The following is a 20,346-nucleotide window of genomic DNA, read 5'->3' as shown; positions in this document are numbered from 1 at the left end:
GCCCCAGTTTCTGCCTCTGTTATTCATCAGGATCCCCTGACTTGGCAAAGGAACAGGGGCAGCCCAGGAATGGTCCTGGTATTGTAGGGGCTGCCAAAATGCTGGACCCGAGAACAGGTGAACTCGCTGAGATAAAGGCAGTGAGCTGAGAACAGGTGAACTCAGTGCATGGCACAGACCTTCAGTGCTGAGATAAAGGCAGCGTGCAGTGTGCATGTGGCAACTTGGATTGCCTTGAGAGCTGGTGTTCCTCTTGGGGCTACAGGGTAGGTTTAGAGCTCTAAATCGGGGGCAATTTGAGCGAGGCGTTCCCACGAGGCACCCCTCCCCCAAGAAAACAGTTTCTCTTAAGGTTAACAGATTCTCCGCATTCTCTTTGCACACAGACAGGGATCAAGCCAGGGGTCGGCTCCTGCCCCGAGCAGGCTCAGTCGCTCGCCATTTACCCCGGCTAGCACATGGCACCAACTTGCCCCTCGAGGGAGTAACGCTGAGCATGGGGTTCAACTGAGAGCATGGCGCTGGGGACGGGGGCATGGCTACTGGGCACATGCCAAAGGAATGATGCGGAGCCAGCATGCCCAGGCAGCCAGCCAGCCAGGCCGAGCTCCCCAATCTGGTGGAGGTTAAAGGAGCACGTTATTGGCAAATTGGGAAGGGCTCAAAGTCCGGCAGAGAAGGGAGTGAACATTAGGGGGTGGAAGGGTGAGGGGGCAGTGGAGATTTGAGTGGAGGTGGTTATGGAGAGGGGCCTGGGTGGTAGGGGACAGGAGTTAGAGGGATCAGAGGATGGGGTGGGGATTATGGTGACACTCCTCTGCAAAGGGGGGCAGTTCTAGTGGTTAGAGCAAGGGAGCTAGGACTCTTGGGTTCTCCTCTAGCTCTAGGAGTGGAGTGGGGCGGAACGGTTAGAGCAGGAGGCAAGGAGATAGAAGTTAATTGCAGGGAAAATCTTCCCCTCCCCCCCAAATCCAGCTGCCCCTGGAGGGGACTGTTCAGAACAATCTGTTCTCTTCCTGGGGCGGGAAGTGTCTGGGCCTGGAGCCCAGCCTGGGGAGGAAGAGGAACTAACGGGAGTGGGGAATGGGGGGAGCCAAGGAACTAGCCCTGGGGTGGGGCAGGCCCTGAAGGGTTAATATTGAGCAATGGTTTAGCAGTGACTCCCTCTGCCAGTAACTGTGACCTTGGAGCCGTGCTGAGCCCCCTGCAGCACGGTGCCCCCCCGCCCCACAGCACAATACTCCCCCGCCCCACTCCCGGCACAGTGCCCCCTGCTGAGCCCTCCCCCACTCCCTGCAGCATGGTGTCCCTCCTCCATTGTCAGAGTTACTGGCAGAGGGAGTCATTGCTAAATCATTACTCAATATTAACCCTTCAGGGGCTAGATCCTGAGTCTCCACACCCTAGGGCCAGTTCCTTGGTTCCCCACATCCCCCACCCTTCTTAGTTCCTTTTCCTCCCCTGGCCAGGCTGCAGGCCCAGATGCTTCCTGCCGCAGGCTGAGAACAGCTTGTGCTGTGCAGGCCCCTCCAGAGCAGCGCGGGAGCCGGGCATCGGGCGACGCAGCCTCATTCACCTCTGAGGACAGGACAAGACGCAATGGGCTTAAACTGCAGCAAGGGCAGTTTAGGTTGGGCATCAGGAAAAACGTCCTAACTGTCTGGGTGGTTAAGCCCTGGAACAAATTGCCTAGGGAGGCTGTGGAATCATTGGGTTTTAAAGAGCAAATTAGACAAACACCCGTCAGGCCTGGTCTGGCTGTTACAGTCCTGCCTTGAGTGCAGGGGACTGGACCAAAGGGCGCATGGAGGTCCCCTCCAGTCCTACACTTTGATGGTCACTGAACAAACCAACAACCTTCAAGAGAGTCTAATCAGTTCCTCCCTCAACCACTGCAGAGAGAGAGGATCAGATAGTATCTGAGAGCTGGGCTACACGACAGTTAGGTCGATATATGGCAGCTTACGTCACTTTAACTCTGTTCATGTCTACACTGCAACAGGGCTTCCGCCGATGTGAGTTGCCCGCTACACCGACCCAATAACGCCACCTCTGCGAGAGGTGTAGCGCTTAGGTGGGTGTACTTAGGGTGACGCAGTGGCTATGTAGACACTGTTACTTACATCTCCTGTTGGCTGTCAGCCCTGCATGGGGCTCACAGCCGGAGCCCTGCCACCAGGACTGACAGCTGGAGCCTGGCCCCCATCCCCACAGCACCTGGGTCCCTTCCCATCGTCAGAAGACTGGTGAAGTGAGGCCCGACACGCCGCTCAGTAGTATGTCTTTGTCCGTCTGTGTGGATGTTACAGGATAGTGTTTGAACGCTGCATCTGATCAGTGCCGAACTGTCAGGGAAGGGACCAGGCACCGATGGACAGAACCCTGTTGATTTGCGGGGGGGCACTAGAAAAACAGAAGGGAAAAATGGTGAGGGACTGTCACGGAGTCCCTGGGCAATGCTCTGGAACTGCTCCCCGCGAAGCCAGTCAGGACTCTGGGGAAGTCTCCTTTCTGTGAGCAGACTATCTGCAGGACACACAGCTCACACAGCTTCCACCTTCCTGGGTCTGACCTCGGAGCATTCAGCATCCTCTGCCCCTCCGTGCGCTTCTGACAGCGAGTCGGCCCAGGCAGGGTCCTGGGGAAGCCAGAGGGTCCTGCACCCCAACTTCGCAGTCAGACGTGACTCTCAACCAGCCAGTAAAACAGAAATTTACTAGACGACAGGAACATGGTCTAAAACAGAGCTTGTAGGTGCAGAGAACAGGACCCCTCAGCTGGGTCCATTGTGGGGGGAGGCAGGGTCCATTGGAGGGGGAGCAGTGAGCCAGACAACCACGTCTGCACTTCACTCCATGTCCCCAGCCAGCCCCAAACTGAAACTCTCTCCAGCCCTTAGCTCTCACCTTGCAGGGGGGAAGGCCCACGCCATCAGGTGCCAGGAAACAGGGTGTTGGCCGTTCTCTGTGTCCAGAGCCCTGCACACACCCGCCCTCTAGGGCTCTGCAACGATCATACACCCTTATCCCACCCCCTAGATACTTAAGAACTGCATAGGGGAAACCGAGGCACCCCCACAATAGTCAGAGGAAACATTAAGAACAGTCCCGCTTCACCACAGGGACATATAGAGCCACTGGCATGGGGAAAGAATGGGGGGATCTGGTATATGGGGGAGGGGCACACAGAGGCCCTGCCATGGGGCAGATTCCCTTGCGAACCTGTTCCAGTACTCAGCTCCCCTTAGAGTTAGCAAATTGGTCCTAATATCCACCCTCAGGCTCACCTGCTGTGGATTAACCGCCGCTTCTCCTCCTACCTTCGCTGGGCAAGGAGAACAGCTGACCCCCAGCCTCGTTAGAACAGCCCTGGGCCTATTTAAGGACTGTCATCAGGGCCCTGCTTTGTCACCTTTTTGCTTTGCAGCCAGCGTGTCCCCACGGGAAGTTTGGGGGCTGAGAAATCTGCATTTTCCAACAGCAAAACATCCCTCTGGAAAACCTCCCGTCAGCTCTGCCTAGAAGCACAACTGCAGCTCGGTGTCTCCAGCCCTCCCCTGCTTACCCTTACTTTGGGCAGGGGGAGGAAATGGTTAGTCTCCAGAGGTCCTGCTGCTGAGCAGCGTATTGCCTGCAGCCTGCTGACAGGAGCCATTTGTGCACCAGGCAAAGGGGCGCAGGGGAACTGGGACACTGTCCAGCCCCTGGCCTGCCTTACGCGTACTTTGGCACCAATCAGGGTGGCGATCGGTTCTGGAGCTTCCCAAAAAGGGCCCCTTGTTTACGGCATGGGGTCTAAGCTCAGCTCTTTCCTGCCAGAGTGAGAGCCAGCTGCAGAGCCGGATGGAGGGTAAGCCGGAGGCAGGATGGGATTGGGGAAGGGGATTTGCCATGGCTGGGTCTCTCTGGGGAGCGTGGCGGGTTGCTGGGATGGGGGCTGTCAGTTAGTGGCAGGGTCAGATGGAGCTGGGAGTTCAGGGGCAGGAGGGACTTGCGTACAGCACACACTCTGATACACACACACACTCAAATACCCCATAAACAGACACACACGTGGCCCCTTCTGACCTCAGAAGCTAGTCAAAGTAGGGGGTTCGGGGGATGTCCCAGCTGGAGGCAGAAATCGAGGCTAGCCAGGGATCGGCTTTGACACAGTTTTGTTTATTAGCAAGCAGAGTACAAAGCCCCATGTCTCTGCACCCAAATCACCCTGGTGTGGACGCGTTAGGATTCTCCTGTCGACCTAGCTACCACATCTCATAGGGATGGATTCAGTACAGCGCTGGAAACCCCACCACCGACAAGGGTCTGCACGAGAGAGCTGTAGCCATGCGGCTGTAGTGTAGACACACTGCTTGTGTATGAGCTCAGTGTCTGGGTGTTCTCACACACAGCCCTGCCCAAAACAATACCCAGCCCCAAAACTCTGTCTGTCTGCGTGTGTGTGTGTGTGTGTGTCACACGCACCTTTTGTCTTTACTGGGGATTATGTTTACAGCTATGATAATGGGAGGGTGAGTTCACACCCGTCAACCTGACTAGGGTTTTAACCCAAATTATAGAGAGGTTTCACCCAGCTCATAACACACACACACACACTCAAGAGACTCACAACAACAATGGACACAAACACACAGTCACACTCCTGCCACACTCACATATACACACACATGTTCACACACACACTCAGAGACAGACACACACAAGAGAAACATTCACACACAATCTCTCTCACACCCACCCACTGAAGCACGCTTACAGACACATCAAGCTGGCAACCATAGAGATGCAACAGGGACACATGGACAGTCCCACACAGTAAGACACACAGAGGGTCACATGCACACACAGACAAACTGACAGTCCCATGCACAGACAATCAGACACACAGAGAGCACATGCACACACAGAAACACGGACAGTCCCCCCACCCACAGACAGTCAGACACACAGAGAGTCCCATGCACACACGGACAGTCCCCCCCACACAGACAGTCAGACACACAGAGAGTCCCATGCACACACGGACAGTCCCCTCCACACAGACAGTCAGACACACAGAGTCACATGCACACACAGACAGTCGTCCCCCTCACAGAGTCACATGCACACAAGTTTCAGAGTAGCAGCCGTGTTAGTCTGTATTCGGAAAAAGAAAAGGAGTACTTGTGGCATCTTAGAGACTAACCAATTTATTTGAGCATAAGCTTTCGTGAGCTACAGCTCACTTCATCGGATGCATAAAAGTGGAAAATGCAGTGAGGATGTTTTTATACACACAGATCATGAAAAAATGGGTGTTTATCACTTCAAAAGGTTCTCTCTCCCCCCACCCCACTCTCCTGCTGGTAATAGCTTATCTAAAGTGATCACTCTCCTTACAATGTAAGGATAAGCTATTACCAGCAGGAGAGTGGGGTGGGGGGAGAGAAAACCTTTTGAAGTGATAAACACCCATTTTTTCATGATCTGTGTGTATAAAAACATCCTCACTGCATTTTCCACTTTTATGCATCCGATGAAGTGAGCTGTAGCTCACGAAAGCTTATGCTCAAATAAATTGATGCACACAAGGACAGTCCCACCAGACAGACACATAGAGAGTCACATGCACATACAAACAGTCACACACACACACGCTCTTAGTCCATTGTGGAAACTCAGTGGCTCAGAATCTGGGCTCCTTACTGGGGCTGGGGCTCTGGATATAACCACAGTGTTTTGGGGGACACCCTCCCCCCCAACCTGTATCAGCCCTGGCCTGTGCATCTCTCCTGACTCCCAGGTCCTCTTCCCTTTCCAGACCACCTCCCCTTCCTGTCATAGCCATCTCTGCTGGGGCCCCCTACTGAGCCCCCTGCAGCATGGCCTACTGGGGGGGTCTACCTCCTGCCCACTCCAGCTCCAGGTGGGGCTGCTAGTCAGGTTGCTCTGTTTTAGCTCATTTCTGCTCAGTTCATGGGATCCCTCAGCCGGGGCTCTGCTCTTTACCAGGCAAGAAAAATGGCACAAAACTCCATGCTCAGCCAGAACCAACCTCAGCCCTGCCTCTCACACCCTCTCTGTACCCAAACCGGCGGGTTCTTCACTACCATGGAGGTTTCCAGTGGAACCCAACCTGGGCCATGGGGGAAGTTGGGAGACACACCGGAGTTCACAGCATCCCCTGCTGCTCACTGAAGCGATGCCGATGTGGAGGGCTAGAGCTAGGGTGATGATAACATGACCTGGGTGGAGGTGGAGTGTTATGAATGGATCATCACCCCATTCCCTCCTGGCAGAAAAAGAAGACCTTGAATTTTTCCCACACTTTGATTAGACTGAGACTCTTCCCAGACTGCGCCTCACTGAATTCTCGTTCACTGAGAAGCTGGTTTGTACAGCTCTGAAATTCTGCTGTGATGTTGGTGTGAGCGGTGGGAAACTGGTGTGAGTGGTGGGATACTGGTAATCAAGGTGAGATATTGGTGTGAGAGGTGGGAAAGTGGTGTGAGTGATGGGAAACTGGCATCAGGCATGGGATATTGGTGTTAGCTGTGGGATATTGGTATTCGATGTGAGATATTGCTGTGAGAGGTGGGATACTGGGGTTAGCTGTGGGATATTGGTGTCAGTCGTGGGATACTGGGGTTAGCTGTGGGATACTGGGGTGAGAGCTGTGAAACATCTGACATGTGGGACACTGGCGTCAGTTGTGTGAAAGGTGGGATACTGGTGTTAATACTGGTGTCAGTGGTGGGATACTGGTATGAATGGTGAGAAACTGGTGTTAGCAGTGGGATCTTGGTGTTAGTAGTGGGATACTGGGTGAGAGGTGGGAAATTGGTTTTAGAAATGGGATATCGGTGTCAGCCAAAGGAACAACTATCCCATTGCTCCACTGCCACATGGTGGGAAGGGCCACGTTCCATGGGGCACAGACTGTGGGAGCCACGTTTGGTTCAGTAGCGCCCCCTGCTGCGGGTGAAACTGATGGCAATATTAAAGGGGTGAATGAGGGTGATATTAACATGGGGGTGATTGGGCACCACAAGGAAAACCCTGATCTGTATCTCCCCCAGATAGGGCAAGGGGTGACCCAGATGAGCTGGGTGCGGGGGTTGTTTGTTATCCTGGGAGGGGGGTGTCTTTTACCTCCCCAATGTCCTGCCAGCACAAAGAAAGCCCAGCTCTTATCTCAGCAGGGTTCTGCTATGGCCACCACCATGACAGCCAGCTCAGCCAGCCCCATCACCATCATCAACAGCTTCATCACCCAGCCCCACACGGCCAGTGCTGCCATCTCAGCCAAACTGCAGCCCCTGGAGAAGTTCTACAAGGGGGAGCCACTGGCCCTGGGGATGAGTATCCTGTGCACTGGGGCGGCTTCCCCACCCACCTGGGACAATCAGCTAATGAGAGCTTGTTCTGATGATGTCGTGGTTTGAAGGTGGTGTCCCATTGGCCAAAGGATGCTAGGGGGTGGAATTCCAGAAGACGACTCCCTCCAGCTCTTAGGATAAACTGGGTAGGTGTTTACGTGACCCAGCCCCGTCCTCTTGCTGCCCCCATGTTTGCCTGAACGTGGGCCTCGTGCCAGGGAGGAGCCTGGCCTGGTTACCCCAGACACACCAGCATCGTTCTTGCAGAGAATGCAGCCGGCTGGGGCCAGCATAATCCCCTGACAGTGGGCACCTATTCCTCCTGTACCTGCCAGACCATGGGGCGCTGGTACGGCAGGCAGTGCTGGCGTGTCCCCCTGACCGTTGCTTTTCAAGCCCAGAACCCCCCAGGCCAACCTGCATCCAGCCTGTCTGTATTTCAGCATGGCTGACTTCCCTGGTGGGAGCCATGGGGTGGTTCACAGGGACTGTGGCTTCTGTTGGGATTATAATTACCAAATTTTTGTGGTGATAAACCATAGAAACATTAGATTTGTCTCCCTGATGGCCTGCATCAGACCCTTGGGACCATCTAGCCTGGAAACCTGTCCCCTCCCTGATGACCCAGATCAGACGCATGGGTCCTTAGGCCTGGTATCACATCCCCTCCCTGCCACTCTGGATCCGACCCACGAGCCCATCTAGCCTGGTATCACATCCCCTCCCTGCCACCCTGGATCAGACCCATGGCCCCAGTCAGCCCAGTACCCTTCCCAACTCTCCCTGCTATGTCAGATCTGATCAATGGGCCTACTTACTCCTTCCCTACCATAAACTCCTAGTGTGCCCCTTGGGCAACTCCCTTAATCTTCCTCTGTGCCTCAGTTTCTCTACCTCTACAATAGCGATAACAACACATTTGTGCCTCCCAGGGTGTGGGGGTGGGGAGGATCAGTGCATTAGACTAAGACTATCAGAGGCTATGGTGATGGCAGGGCCGTCCCTAGAGGGGTGCGGGCCCAGGATATACATGCCAAGTTTCTTATCAGACCCCGCCCAGGCCCCACCCCCACTCCACCCCTTCCCCTAAGGCCCCACTCCGCCTCTGCTCCTACCCTGCCCAGTTCTTCCCCCTCCCACAAGCATGCTGTGCCCTTGCTCCTCTCCCCTCCCTCCCAGCGCCTCCTGATGCTGCAAAAAACTTCTGATCCATGGCAGGCAGTAGGTGCTGACTGGCAGGGCCCACTGGCGGGCAGGAGGTGGTAGGGGAAGGGAGAGGTTCTGGTGGTGGGGGTCCTCCTCACCCCCCCCGCCCACTTGCCGCTCACCTCCCTATTTGCCTCCTCACCCCACTCGCTCACCTGCCCACCCCCGCCTCACCTCTCCGCCCACGCGGGGGCCCCCAAAGTGTGGGGGCCGGAGCAGTGGCTCCGATTCGCCGTACCCAAGGGATGGCTCTGGATGATAGGCACCAGATCAATACCCAAGACAGAGGGACCTGTTAGGAGCACCAAGGGGAAAGCGACCCCCAGTGAGCTCGGAGTGCAGTGATGAAATTCTTGGCTTCACTTCCTGGTAGATCACCCAGATCCTAGTTGGAGCCGTGCAGGTTGCTGTCGGGATGGTGATGGCTATGGTCAACTCCTATTTGTGGATATTAGCATTGACTGTGCACGTCCCGCTATGGAGTGGGTTGCTGGTAAGTCTCCACCCCACCCCGCCTTCTGCCATCGGGTCACATGTAGGAGCAGGGAAGGATTGGAGCATACTCAGTGCAGACAGATCCTTTGGAGAATCTAGCTGCCAAATTCTAACACATCTCTATGGAGCATGTGCAAACAGAAATTTTTCAGATGCTTATAATTTGGCCAAATTTGAGTGGACTTTTTATGGAACAGCAAAAGGCACATCCCTGTCCCCAGGGTGACCTCCTCCCCCGCCACATTTCCAGGCCCTGCTCCAAAGCATGCAGGCCCTACAGCTTCTCAATGAAACAGTTGTAAGAATTATTCTTACCAGGGTCAAAACAACGTATTTTCCCCTAGCCTCATCCTCAGCAATGGCTGAATGATTTGGACTGAAATTTATCCCCAAAATCAAGCCTGCAGCAGACCGCGAATGGGAAATTTCAGCCCTAATAGTTAATGCTTGGCAAAGTTATCAGCACCTGAAAGTAGGATCTGATAAGGATGTGTCGGGCAACATTACCTCTAGGTGGCGCTAGCAGCAGACCCTACAATAGGATACGTGGGGCTCTAATCCCACCAGGCAGCTCGCCAGGGCTCAGGAGAGAAATATAGAGACGCTCAGGGTCAGGCTGTGGGTGGATCAGCACAGACGTTGGCTCCCATGTGACCACCAGTCTTCATCCTGTCTCCTGCTGGACTACCTCTCCCAAGCACACCCTAGTCTAGTATTTCCCAGCATCCACAGCACCTATCCACCCCTGCTGTGCTCCGCTAACCCTAGACACAGGCACAGCACTGCTTCTAACCCTTTCTCTCCCCCACACAGTACATCATCTCGGGGTCCATCTCAGTGGTGGCTGCAAAGAATCCCAAGATACCACTGGTACGAATTGATGCCTCAGTTTCCTATCTATCTATCTATCTATCGTGAGAAAGTTCCTCCTTTGCGTTGGTGGGTTCTGCTCTTTCTGGCAGGTTTGCTCACCTCAGAGCTTCACAGCAGTCCGCACTTTGGCTCCTTTTGTTAGTGGCACAAACCTGTTGTTCGCTCAGCTAACCCCATCACTGGCCAGCATGGGGAAAAGGAGGAGAACAGTCCCCGCAGTCTCTGCTGGCCCATCTAATGGGTTGAGGGACAGGCCAGAGACCTTCCCCTCTGGTGGGACCCACAGTCCAGATCAACACCTCTTATATCAAACAGGGAGTTGGGGGGATAGGAGGAACCTGGGCCTGCCCTCTACTCCAGGTTCCAGCCCAGGGCCCTGTGGATTGCAGCATCTATAGTGTCTCCTGTAAGAGCTGCGTGACAGCTACAACTCCCTGGGCTACTTCCCCATGGCCTCCTCCCAACACCTTCTTTGTCCTCACCACAGGATCTTCCTCCTGATGTCTGATAACGCTTGTACTCCTCAGTCCTCCAGCAGTATGCCTTCTCACTCTCACCTTTTTGCGCGCCTCTTGCTCCCAGCTCCTCGCACACACGCCACAAACTGAAGTGAGGTCCTTTTAAAAACCAGGTGTCCTGATTAGCCTGCCTATCCTAATTGATTCTGGTAGCTTCTTAATTGGCTGCCTTAATTGGTTCCAGCAACTTCCTGATTGTTCTGGAACAGCCCATTATCTTACTCAGGGAAAAAGGGATCTGCTTAATCCAGGGCTAATACATCTACCTTCTATCACTCTCCTGTAGCCATCTGGCTTGACCCTGTCACACTATCTATCTACAAGAGCAGAAGCTTGAAGGGACTAAATCAGACAGATTAAGGAACAAAATGAGTTACACCTGTCAAGGAACATAAAAAGCAACAAGAAGAGGTTCTATAAATACATTAAGAGCAAGAGAAAGATGGCAGCAAGTGTAGATCCACTACTTAGTGGGGAAGGAGAGCTAATAACTCATGACATCAAGAAGGCTGAGGTGTTTAATATAGGGCTGTCAACTGCAGTTAATACATGCAATTAACTCAAAACAAACAAACATGATTAAAAAATAGTTGCAATTAATTACAGTTTCAATAGCACCGTTAAACAATAATAGAATATCAATTTAAATTTATTATAAATATTTTTGGATGTTTTTCTACATCTTCAAATATACTGATTTCAATTACAACACAGAATACAAAGTGTGCAGTGCTCACCTTATATTCTTATTTTTGATTACAGATATTGCACTGTAAAAAAGATAAACAAAAGAAATAGTATTTTTCAGTTCACTTCCTACAAGTACTGTACTGCGATCTCTTTATCCTGAAAGTGCAACTTACAAGTGTTGAATTTTTTTTTTTACATAACTGCACTCCAGAACAAAACAGTGTAAAACTTTACAGCCTATAAATCCCCTCAGTCCTTCTTCTTGTCAGTCAATCGCTCAGACAAACAAGTTTGTTTACATTTACGGGAGATAATGCTGCCCGCTTCTTATTTACAATGTCACCTGAAAGTGAGAACAGGCATTTGCATGGCACTGTTGTAGGCAGTGTTGCAAGGTATTTATGTGCCAGATGGGCTAAACATTCGTATGCCCCTTCGTGGGTCGACTTTTAGGCTCTAAAGTTTTACATTGTTTTGGTTCTGAGTGCGGTTATGTAAAAGAAAAAAATAAATTCTACAATTATAAATTGCACTTTCCCGATAAAGGGAGTGCACTACAGTACTTGTAGGAGGTGAATTGAAAAATGCCATGTTTATTTTGTTTTACAGTGCGATATCTGTACTCAAAAATAAGAATATAAGGTGACCACGGTACACTTTGTGTTCTGTGTTGTAATTGAAATCAATATATTTGAAGATGTAGAAAAAAATCCCAAAATGTTTATCATAAATTTAAATCGGTATTCTGTTATTGTCTAACAGTGCAATTAAAACTGCGATTAATCACAACTATTATTTTAATCTCGCGATTATTTTTGTAAATCGATTGGCATTCCTAGTTTAATATCTACTTTTCTTCAATTTTCCCTAAAAAAGGTTAATGGTGACCAGATGCTCAACACAATTAATATTGACAACCAGGGAGAAGGAACACAAGCCAAAATAGGGAAAGAACAGGTTAAAAAAATATTCAGATAAGTTGGATGTATTCAAGTCATTAGAGCCTGATTAAATTCAACCCAGAATACTTAAGGAACCAGCTGAATCTAAGGCTTTTGACACAGTCCCTCAAGACAAGCTCATGAGCAAATGAGGGAAATGAAGTCTTGATGAAATTCCTATAAGGTGGGTGCACAGCTGGTCAAAAGAGTAGTTACAAATGGTTTGCTGGGAAGCTGTGAGAGCTTATCAAGTGGGATCCCGCAGTAGTTCTTCCTGGGGCCAGTACTATTCAATATGTTCTTTAATGGCGTGGACGATGGAGTGGAAAGTACACTTATGAAACGTGCAGATGACACCAAGCTGGGAGGGGTTGCAAGCATTTGGGGTGACAGGATTAGAATTAAAAAAGGCCTTGACAAATTGGAGAATTGGTCTGAATTCAAAAAGTGAAAGGAAAAATCAAATGCACAGGTACAAAATGGGGAATAACTGGCTAGGGGGTTGCTGAAAAGAAGCTGTTATAGTGGATCACAAACTGAATATGCGTCAAGGCTGTGATGCAGCTGAGAAAAAGGCTAATATCATCCTGGGGTATTAACAGGACTGTTGTATGTAAGGGATGGGAGGTAACTGTCCAAGCTCCTTGGCACTGGGGAGGCTTCAGCTGGCATATTTTATCCAATTCTGGGCACCACACTTTAGGAAAGATGTGGACAAATTGGAGAGAGGCCTGAGGAAAGCAACAAAATGACAAAAGGTTTAGAAAAGCAGACGTCTGAGGAAAGGTGAAAAAAGCGGGCATGTATAGTGGTGAAAGGAAGTTGGAGGAGGGGCCTGATAACAGCCAAGGGGAGGTCAGGTCTGGAACAGGCTTCTCAGGGAGGTTGTGGAATCCCCGTCATTGGAGGTGTACAAGAACAGGTTGGACAAGCATTTGTTGTCAGGAATGGTCTAGGGTTATTTGGTCCTGCCTGAGTGCAGAGAGCTGGACTCGATGACCTCTTGAGGTGCCTCCCACATCTTATCTATCTATCTATCTATCTATCTCTTATACCCACAATCACTCATTCTTTCCAAAGCGGTTGGAATGATTTGAACCGTACCTCAACCCAGCGTCGCAATTTAGCCCCTAAATGTTCCTGCTACAGTAATGGGAGTGAACATTATGATCACAAGAATGGGATGTCAAAGTGAGGGCTCTCCCCGCTGCTGTTGGGGGGGTCTTCCCCGAGAGGGGCTTGGCTTCATGCCATGTTGTCTGCGTGTGTCCAGCTGGGCTCTCAGCGCACTCCTCTCCCTACCCCCATCTCCTGGCCAGGTGAAAGGCAGCCTGGGAATGAACATCATCAGCTCGGTGCTGGCCGGATGTGCCATGATCCTGTACCTGATCAGTTTGATGGAATCCAGGTATCAGTCCAGGTGTGACTGGTACCCAGAGAATTGCTTCCCTTATGTGAGTACCTGGTATCACCACACGAGGGCAGGGCTGTCAGTGCAACCATCCCCTTGCTCCCATGGGGACCAACCTGCCTCCCATGGCCACCCCTAGGGACTGCCTTAACCAGCTGGCAGGGAATGGGGCACGGGGTCTTTCCCCTCCAAGGGGCGCTGGCTCTGATCCAGCCCAGGGTGGGGACTGGCTGGCTTGCGGGGTAAGGTTGAGGGAATGGGACATGGGGCCTTTGTCCTGTAGGGAATTCAACAGTTTCCCGTTGGCAGAAGGTAACCATGGCCTGCATCATGGTTCTGTTCCTGTTCACCTTCCTGGAATTCTGCGTCTCCATCTCCACTGCGGCCTTTGGGTGCAAAACCGTCTGCCGGGACAGCTACAGCCAAGTGGTAATGATGCGTCACCATGGGGCCTGTATTAATGACAGGGACGGTGGAGGGGAGGGGGGTCTAGTGGGTTAAAGTGTGTGGGGGGGGCGGGGGAGCTGGGACTCCAGGGTTCTATACTGGGAGCACATCACTGAGGCGTTGCTGGGCTGAGAGGTGCGCTTGAGTCCTGTCCTGATAGGTTGTCCTTACCTTTTCCTCCAGTCTGTGGTCATTTACCAGAACATGGTGCCTCCAGGTGACCCAACTACTGCCACCAACACCCACACGGATGCTGTTGCCTGCACTCCTCCCCCTTACAAGGGCCTCGCCACCGCATGAGCTGTTAACTAGGGCAGCCACTGCCTGGGTCACCAGCTCCCTACATACCGTGCCCACCTGTGCCTTGCTGGAGACCAAAGCAGCAGAGTGGGAACCGGTCGTAGCATCTCGCTCCCGACACTGAGCCTGCTGACCCCCATGCACTGATCACACTGACCATGGAGAGAGACATGTCCCTACAGCATCACACAATCGATCTGCCGGTCTCAATGCCTTTTCCATCCTACCCCTGTGCATGGGATCTCAGCCCCAGGTCCCACCACTCTATAACATGTCCAGGCTGCCTGCAATAAAACCTTTGTCTCTAATCATCCAGCCCTCATTTCGCTCCTCTGTTCAGTGGGATCCCCTGATCCTAAGCCCCAGCCCCAGGTTGTTGGGGGGTTTATCTGGACTGTCCCTGCTGCCCCCCACTAACAGGGCCAGTGTGTGCTGGGACCCAGGATGCGGTGCCTGGAGCCTGAGGAGGTGGGGACAGGGAGGACGGCAGGAGTGACTGTGAGAGCAGCTTTGTGGGGGTTGTTGGAGAGAGACAGGACATGCAACAGAAAGAGAGAGAAATTACCATAGCTGGGATAGAACTCTGGCTCCCAGCCCCTGCTGCTCTAACCTACCAGACACCCCTCCCCTCCCAGAGCTAGGATAGAACCCAGGAGTCCTGGCTCCTAGCTTCCCACACTGAGCACTAGACCCCACTCCCCTCCCAGAGCTTACGGTAGAATCAAGGAGTCCTGGCTCCCAGCCCCCCTGCTCTAATCTGCTGTGATTCTTCCCCACTCCCTTCCCAGATCCCCCCACCCTTCAGTGATCTGGGACCTCCCCCCAAGAGAACTCAGCAGGGTGATTCCCAGAGAACCCCAGTCCCCAAGCCCACCCTCCCTCCAGCTTGCTTGGTCTCCGTTGGGCTCTGGGGCTGGAGACATCTGAGCTGGTAGCCCAGCCAAGAGCCACGAGACCCATTCTCTGAAGCCTCAGAACTTTTCACCCCACTGTCCATCACTGATGTTTGACCATATCCCCAGGCCTGGCACCTCTGGGCCTGCATCTGTGCTCCAAAATTTGGGTGCCTGCCCTGTCTTCATTTAGCACTAAGCTTTTAGGTTTGGTCTCATTCTCCACAAGGGACTCAGTTCTTTGGAATGGGGCGGGGCCTCGCGTAGAGAGGGGCTGGAGTAACCCCAGGGAAAACTAAAAGTCACCTTCTATTGATCTGAGCTGAGGTGGATACACACCAGTACGTGATGGACTGAGCCAGTCCATGGAGGGACCTCATGCCCAGTGTCCCAAAGTTGTGTATAAAAAACCACAAGGCAGACTTACCCTGTCTTGAACAACCCTGTCCTGGGATGGAGAACGGGATGGGCGGGGGTGGGGTTACAATCGCTGGTACGGATATCAAGCCGTAGTTAATAGTAAGAGCTGTGAGGCGCTCATTCGTCACTGGAAATTCTCCTGGTTTCCAGCCTACTGCGTCTTCCCCAAAGCTAGAGAGGGTTTTCTGTGAGCGGGCCTAACTGTTTTGCACTCAGGGGTCTGGGATCTGTGCAGAAAAAACGTCAGAGAGCTGGTTAGGTATTGGGCGTGAGTGCTGGTTCTCTGCACTAAACCCACCTCCTGACAGGGGCTCTCCAGTGCAAAAAGGCTGAAGTGGACCATGCCTATGGATTTTTCTCTAGTTCTGTGCAAAGAAGTGTGACCAGAAAGCGGATTATTTTTAAAAAATTGTCATTTTGGGAGGGCTGTATATCAAAAAACAGGCTCCGAATTTGCATCACAAACCTTGCCATGGCCTTTGAACCAGCATGTCAAATTTCAAGATAATCTGACTGAGCATCTGGTCTTCAGAGAGGATTGAAAACCTCTCTCTGTGCAAAAAAGGTAGGATAAGCATGTTGAAATTTTAAAAATGGGACTTTGAGGGGAGGACTGTATCTCTGGAACCCTGTGGCCAAACGACTCTAATTTTGCACCATAAATTTTACCCTGGTCCCTTAACGGGTATAATGATTTTCAAACGAATCTGACTGCACATATGCTCTTTAGAGAGGTTTGAACTATCAAAAAAGCACAAGAAAGTTGACATTTTAAAAATGGGTCATTCGGGGGGGTTGTATCTCAGGAACCCCTTTATCAAATGACCCTAGATCTGTAACAAAAACTTCCCGCCAGTTTGGTGTGCCAATTTTCAAGAGGCTCAGACACTGCACATGGATTGTAGAACAGTTTGGTATCCCTGTCTCTACTAAAATGTGTCAAAGTTGAAATTTTAAAAATGGGCCATTTAGAGGGCCTGTATCTCAGGAACTCCTTCATCTAATGACTCCAAATTTGCATCACAAACCCTGCCATGGACCCTGAACCAGCATATCTAATTTCAAGATAATCTGACTGAGCATGCAGGTTTCAAGAAGGATTAAAAGTCTCTGTCTCAGTGCAAAAAAAGCATGATAAGCAAGTTGAAATTTTAAATGTGTTCTTTTGGAAGGGCTGTATCTCAGGAACCCCTCTATTAAATTGCCTCAAATTTGCACTGCAAAGTATATCCCAGGCGCTGAATTGGTGTGTCAATTTTCAAGCCAATCTGCAGCTGCATGTGGATTTTAGAACAGCTTGGAAATTCCTATCTGCAAAATAGCACGATCAGAAGAGAGCTGAAACTTTAAAAATGGTTCATTTTGGGGAGCCCTGTCTCAGGAACCCGTTTATCAAACAACACTGCTTTTGCACCACAAACTGCCTCCCCAGGCTCTGAATTGGTGTGCCAATTTTCTAGGTCCTTGGACCATGCATGTGGATTGTAGAACAGTTTGGATGTCCCCATTCCTGCTAAAATGCCTAAGAAAGTTGAAGTTAAAAAAGGGTCCTTTTGAGGGTGCTCCTGAGCACCCCTTTATCAGAGGACCCCCAATTTGCTCCACAGACTGTGCCCCAGGCCCTAGAGCATGGCCCCAGGCCCCTTCCTACCCCTGGCCCTTGAGCATGGCCCTGTCTGATTTCCCCGTGCAGCGCCGAAGGGCCGGGGCGGGCAGGAAATGCAAGGTCCCCTGTGAGTACTGGCTCCTGCTGGACAGGGCCCCCACTGACTCCAGCCCCCGAGCGCGGCCCTTCCGCTTTCCCCACGCAGGCGCTGACTGGCAGGGCCAGTGGACGGGGCCGTGTGCCCTGGGGCTACACTGAAGGGCCGGGGCAGGAGGGGAAGGAGAGATGCCCCCGTGAGTACTGGCCCCTGCTGTTGAAATATGGGCTAAAAGGCAATTTTCTAGTTAAATAAGGGATGTCCCTTGTAATACGGGACTGTTGGCAGCCCTAGTTTGTCTGAACTGTGCCTGTGTTTATAGGAATTTTGGGTTTATACGAACTGTGTGTAAGTGTGACCTGTGTGTGTGTTTATATGAACTCTGTGTGGGAACCGTGCATTTGTATGAATTGTGTGTGTGAATTATGAGTGTTTATATGAACTCTGTGTGTGGATTTTGTATATTTACGAGAACTCTGCGTGTCCCCCCATGCGTGTGTTTATAAGAACTGTGTGTGTGCTTATCTGGATTGTGTTTATATGAACTGTGTCTGTTTCCGTCTGTACTTGTGTGTTGGTGTAAACCGTGTGTTTGAGTATCAAGATCGGGGTGTCTCTCTGGACGGAAATTCACTTTCACTCTTTCCTTTTTTTTTAATTTTCTTCTTCTCTTCCTCGTTTTCCTGAAATTCTGACTTTCTTGCACAGACAGTGTTAGGAATCAGGGTGTGGGTCATGTGTTAGGGGGAGGAGATGGTGCGTCTTTCTTCCTCTTTCCCACAGACCCACTGTGGAGTGTGCTGACAAATCCCAGTGCAAAGTGTATGGGGGAGGGGGGGGAGAGGGTAGGGGCGGTGGCGGTGGATAGAATTCAGGAACCCCGGCACCCACTGTGCTAACCCACCAGACCCCACTCCACTCCCAGAGCAGGGGAGAGAACCCAAGAGTCCTGACTCCCAGCCCTCCCTGCTTTAACCACGACACCCCACTCCCCTTCCAGAGCAGGGGAGAGAACCCAGGCATCCTGGCTCCCAGCTCCCCTGGACTGCTCTCACATCTGAGCCAGAGCCAAGTGGCTGAGGGGCACCCTTTAAATGCTGCAGTCCTGAAGCAGCTCTGGATCAGGAGGTTCCCTGGGCCCAACCCTGGTGAATCAGTCCCTCCCCCCTTCCCCCCAGTACCGTGTGGAAGGGGACAGGCCCATTAGCTATCGGACCAGAGGAACAGTGAGTCCATGGGCTCCAGGAGCCGCCATTGCCCTGTAGGCTCCCACCCACCCCCATAACCTGCTCTCCCTCTCATTTTCTCTTCTTCCTCCTATCCTGCGGTTCAGGGCCATTCCCTGTCCCCATGGGCAGCCCCCTGCCACCATCCCTCTTCCCAGCCACCCTGCAGGAGTATTACAGATGGGAGCAACTGGCCTTCGGGGTGAATATCCTGTGACAGAGATAGGGATAGAACCCAGGAGTCCTGGCTCCCAGCCCCCTGACCTAAGCACTAGACCCCCCTCTCCCCGAGTCAGGGACAGAACCCAGAAGTCCTAGCTTCCAGTGCCCCCTGCTCTGACCCACTAGACCCCACTCCCCTCTTAGAGCCAGGGATAGAACCCAGGAGTCCTGGCTCTGTTTCGGAGCCCAGATATGTTTAACAGCTGATCATCTCTAAGGAAGGCATCTCAGCGCCCCATTGTGCCATGGCAGGTCGCCCAGATTGTGATGGGGATGGTGCAGACAGGTCTCTGAGAAGTGCTGATGCCTTTCCTGACCTACTGGAGTCTGAATGTGGAGATTTCTCTGCAGTGGATCGGTACGCAGGTATGTGCCATGGGCAACCTCTGAGGTCTCTGGCACCCCTAGAAGGGAAAAGGTCCCATGCCCCATTCCCCACCCCTCTGAGCCAGTGAGTCCTGGACCTGGGGCTGGATCAGAGCTGGCACCCCCTAGTGGTGTAATCTGTCTCTTGTACCCTACAGTACATTGCTTCTGGATCCCTCAGCATGGTGACTGTCAGGACCCCCATCTCTCACTGGTGAGGCAGGCTGGAGTTTGTGGGGGCTGGTGTGGGGCGGCTGGCCAGCCAGAGAGGGAGCTGGGCAGTGTACAAGAGGAGCTGTTGCTGAGTTTTGCACAGCTGCCTGGTGGTGTTTTTCTGCAAATTGATTTATGGCTGTTTGCACTTAACCATAAACTTTTATCTTAAACAAATAGTTGTCTGGCTTCCATGCTGATGAAAGTCCTGGCAGGTGTGAAGGGCCTCCGGGGTGGCTAGAAGTGCTCCAGGTGTAGATGCCACAAGTCCTCTTTTTCTTTTTGCGGATACAGACTAACACGGCTGCTACTCTGAAACCTTTATTTCTTATATAGGTACCTGGCTCCAACTACCAGCCCCCACTTCCTTCCCAGATCTGGGGCTAGAACCAGGTGTTCTGACTCCCAGCCGAAGTGGGCATCTGATGGAGGTCTATACACTCATGTGTGGTGTGGAGAGGGAAGTGTTATTTATCCATTAATGTAAAACAAGAACTAGGGGTCACCCGATGACATTAATAGGCAGCAGCTTTAAAGCGAACAAAAGGAAGTATTTCTTCACACAATGAGCATGTAACAGTGCAGGACTCACCCCTGCAGCGCCTCCTGCTGGTCTCTCAGGGAATTAGCTCTTCCAGCCTCCAGAGCGCCCTCTGCAGGCCAGTGTCCAGCTTGCCACTGGCCCCCATGTCCCTCCCAGACCTCAGGGCCCCTTTTACCCAGGGTGCTGCCCCCTGGCAGTACCCCCACAGTCTCTGGGTCTCCCCTCCCCAGGGAACCCCCACCCACTATCCCCACCTTGCCTGAGTCTTTGGCTACTGCCTGTCACCATTGAGCCCCCGCACACTGGGGCAGACTGCAGTGTATAAGCCAATCATCACAGGCAAGGGGGGTTTGGACCTGCTGCCTCTGGCTGCCCCCTGCAACCCCAGTACCTATCTTAGGCCTCCCAGCTCCTCTGGCCTTCCCCAGCCCTGCTTCACCTCAGATACCCAGATACATTCCCCAGCAGCCAAGCCCTTCTCCCTCTAAAGGCAAAGAGAGACTCTCTCTGCTCCTGGC

The 20,346-nt window shown here is 52.2% G+C and overlaps 1 protein-coding gene across 9 annotated transcripts; it reads left to right on the top strand.

Annotated features, from left to right (window-relative positions):
* The first annotated feature begins 3,642 nt into the window (after nucleotides 1-3,642).
* On the top strand, nucleotides 3,643-14,549 carry LOC140902582 (membrane-spanning 4-domains subfamily A member 4D-like). Of its 9 annotated transcripts, none has more exons than XM_073322814.1 (9): nucleotides 3,643-3,849; nucleotides 6,281-6,372; nucleotides 7,184-7,339; nucleotides 7,429-7,506; nucleotides 8,940-9,059; nucleotides 9,875-9,931; nucleotides 13,403-13,537; nucleotides 13,804-13,923; nucleotides 14,125-14,549. In XM_073322814.1, exons 3-9 carry the CDS (start codon nucleotides 7,193-7,195, stop codon nucleotides 14,239-14,241), a joined length of 774 nt encoding a protein of 257 aa, XP_073178915.1. In that variant the 5' UTR covers nucleotides 3,643-3,849; nucleotides 6,281-6,372; nucleotides 7,184-7,192; the 3' UTR covers nucleotides 14,242-14,549. The 9 variants fall into 9 exon arrangements, with proteins under 9 accessions (XP_073178915.1, XP_073178914.1, XP_073178916.1 ...); XM_073322813.1 differs by having other exon boundaries at nucleotides 7,181-7,339; XM_073322812.1 differs by having other exon boundaries at nucleotides 3,644-3,849; nucleotides 6,319-6,455.
* Nucleotides 14,550-20,346: the final 5,797 nt, after the last annotated feature.

The sequence above is a fragment of the Lepidochelys kempii genome, chromosome 24 (genome assembly GCF_965140265.1).
Source record: "Lepidochelys kempii isolate rLepKem1 chromosome 24, rLepKem1.hap2, whole genome shotgun sequence".
NCBI classification, from domain to species: domain Eukaryota; kingdom Metazoa; phylum Chordata; order Testudines; family Cheloniidae; genus Lepidochelys; species Lepidochelys kempii.
This window is presented reverse-complemented; position numbering and strand designations above follow the sequence as displayed.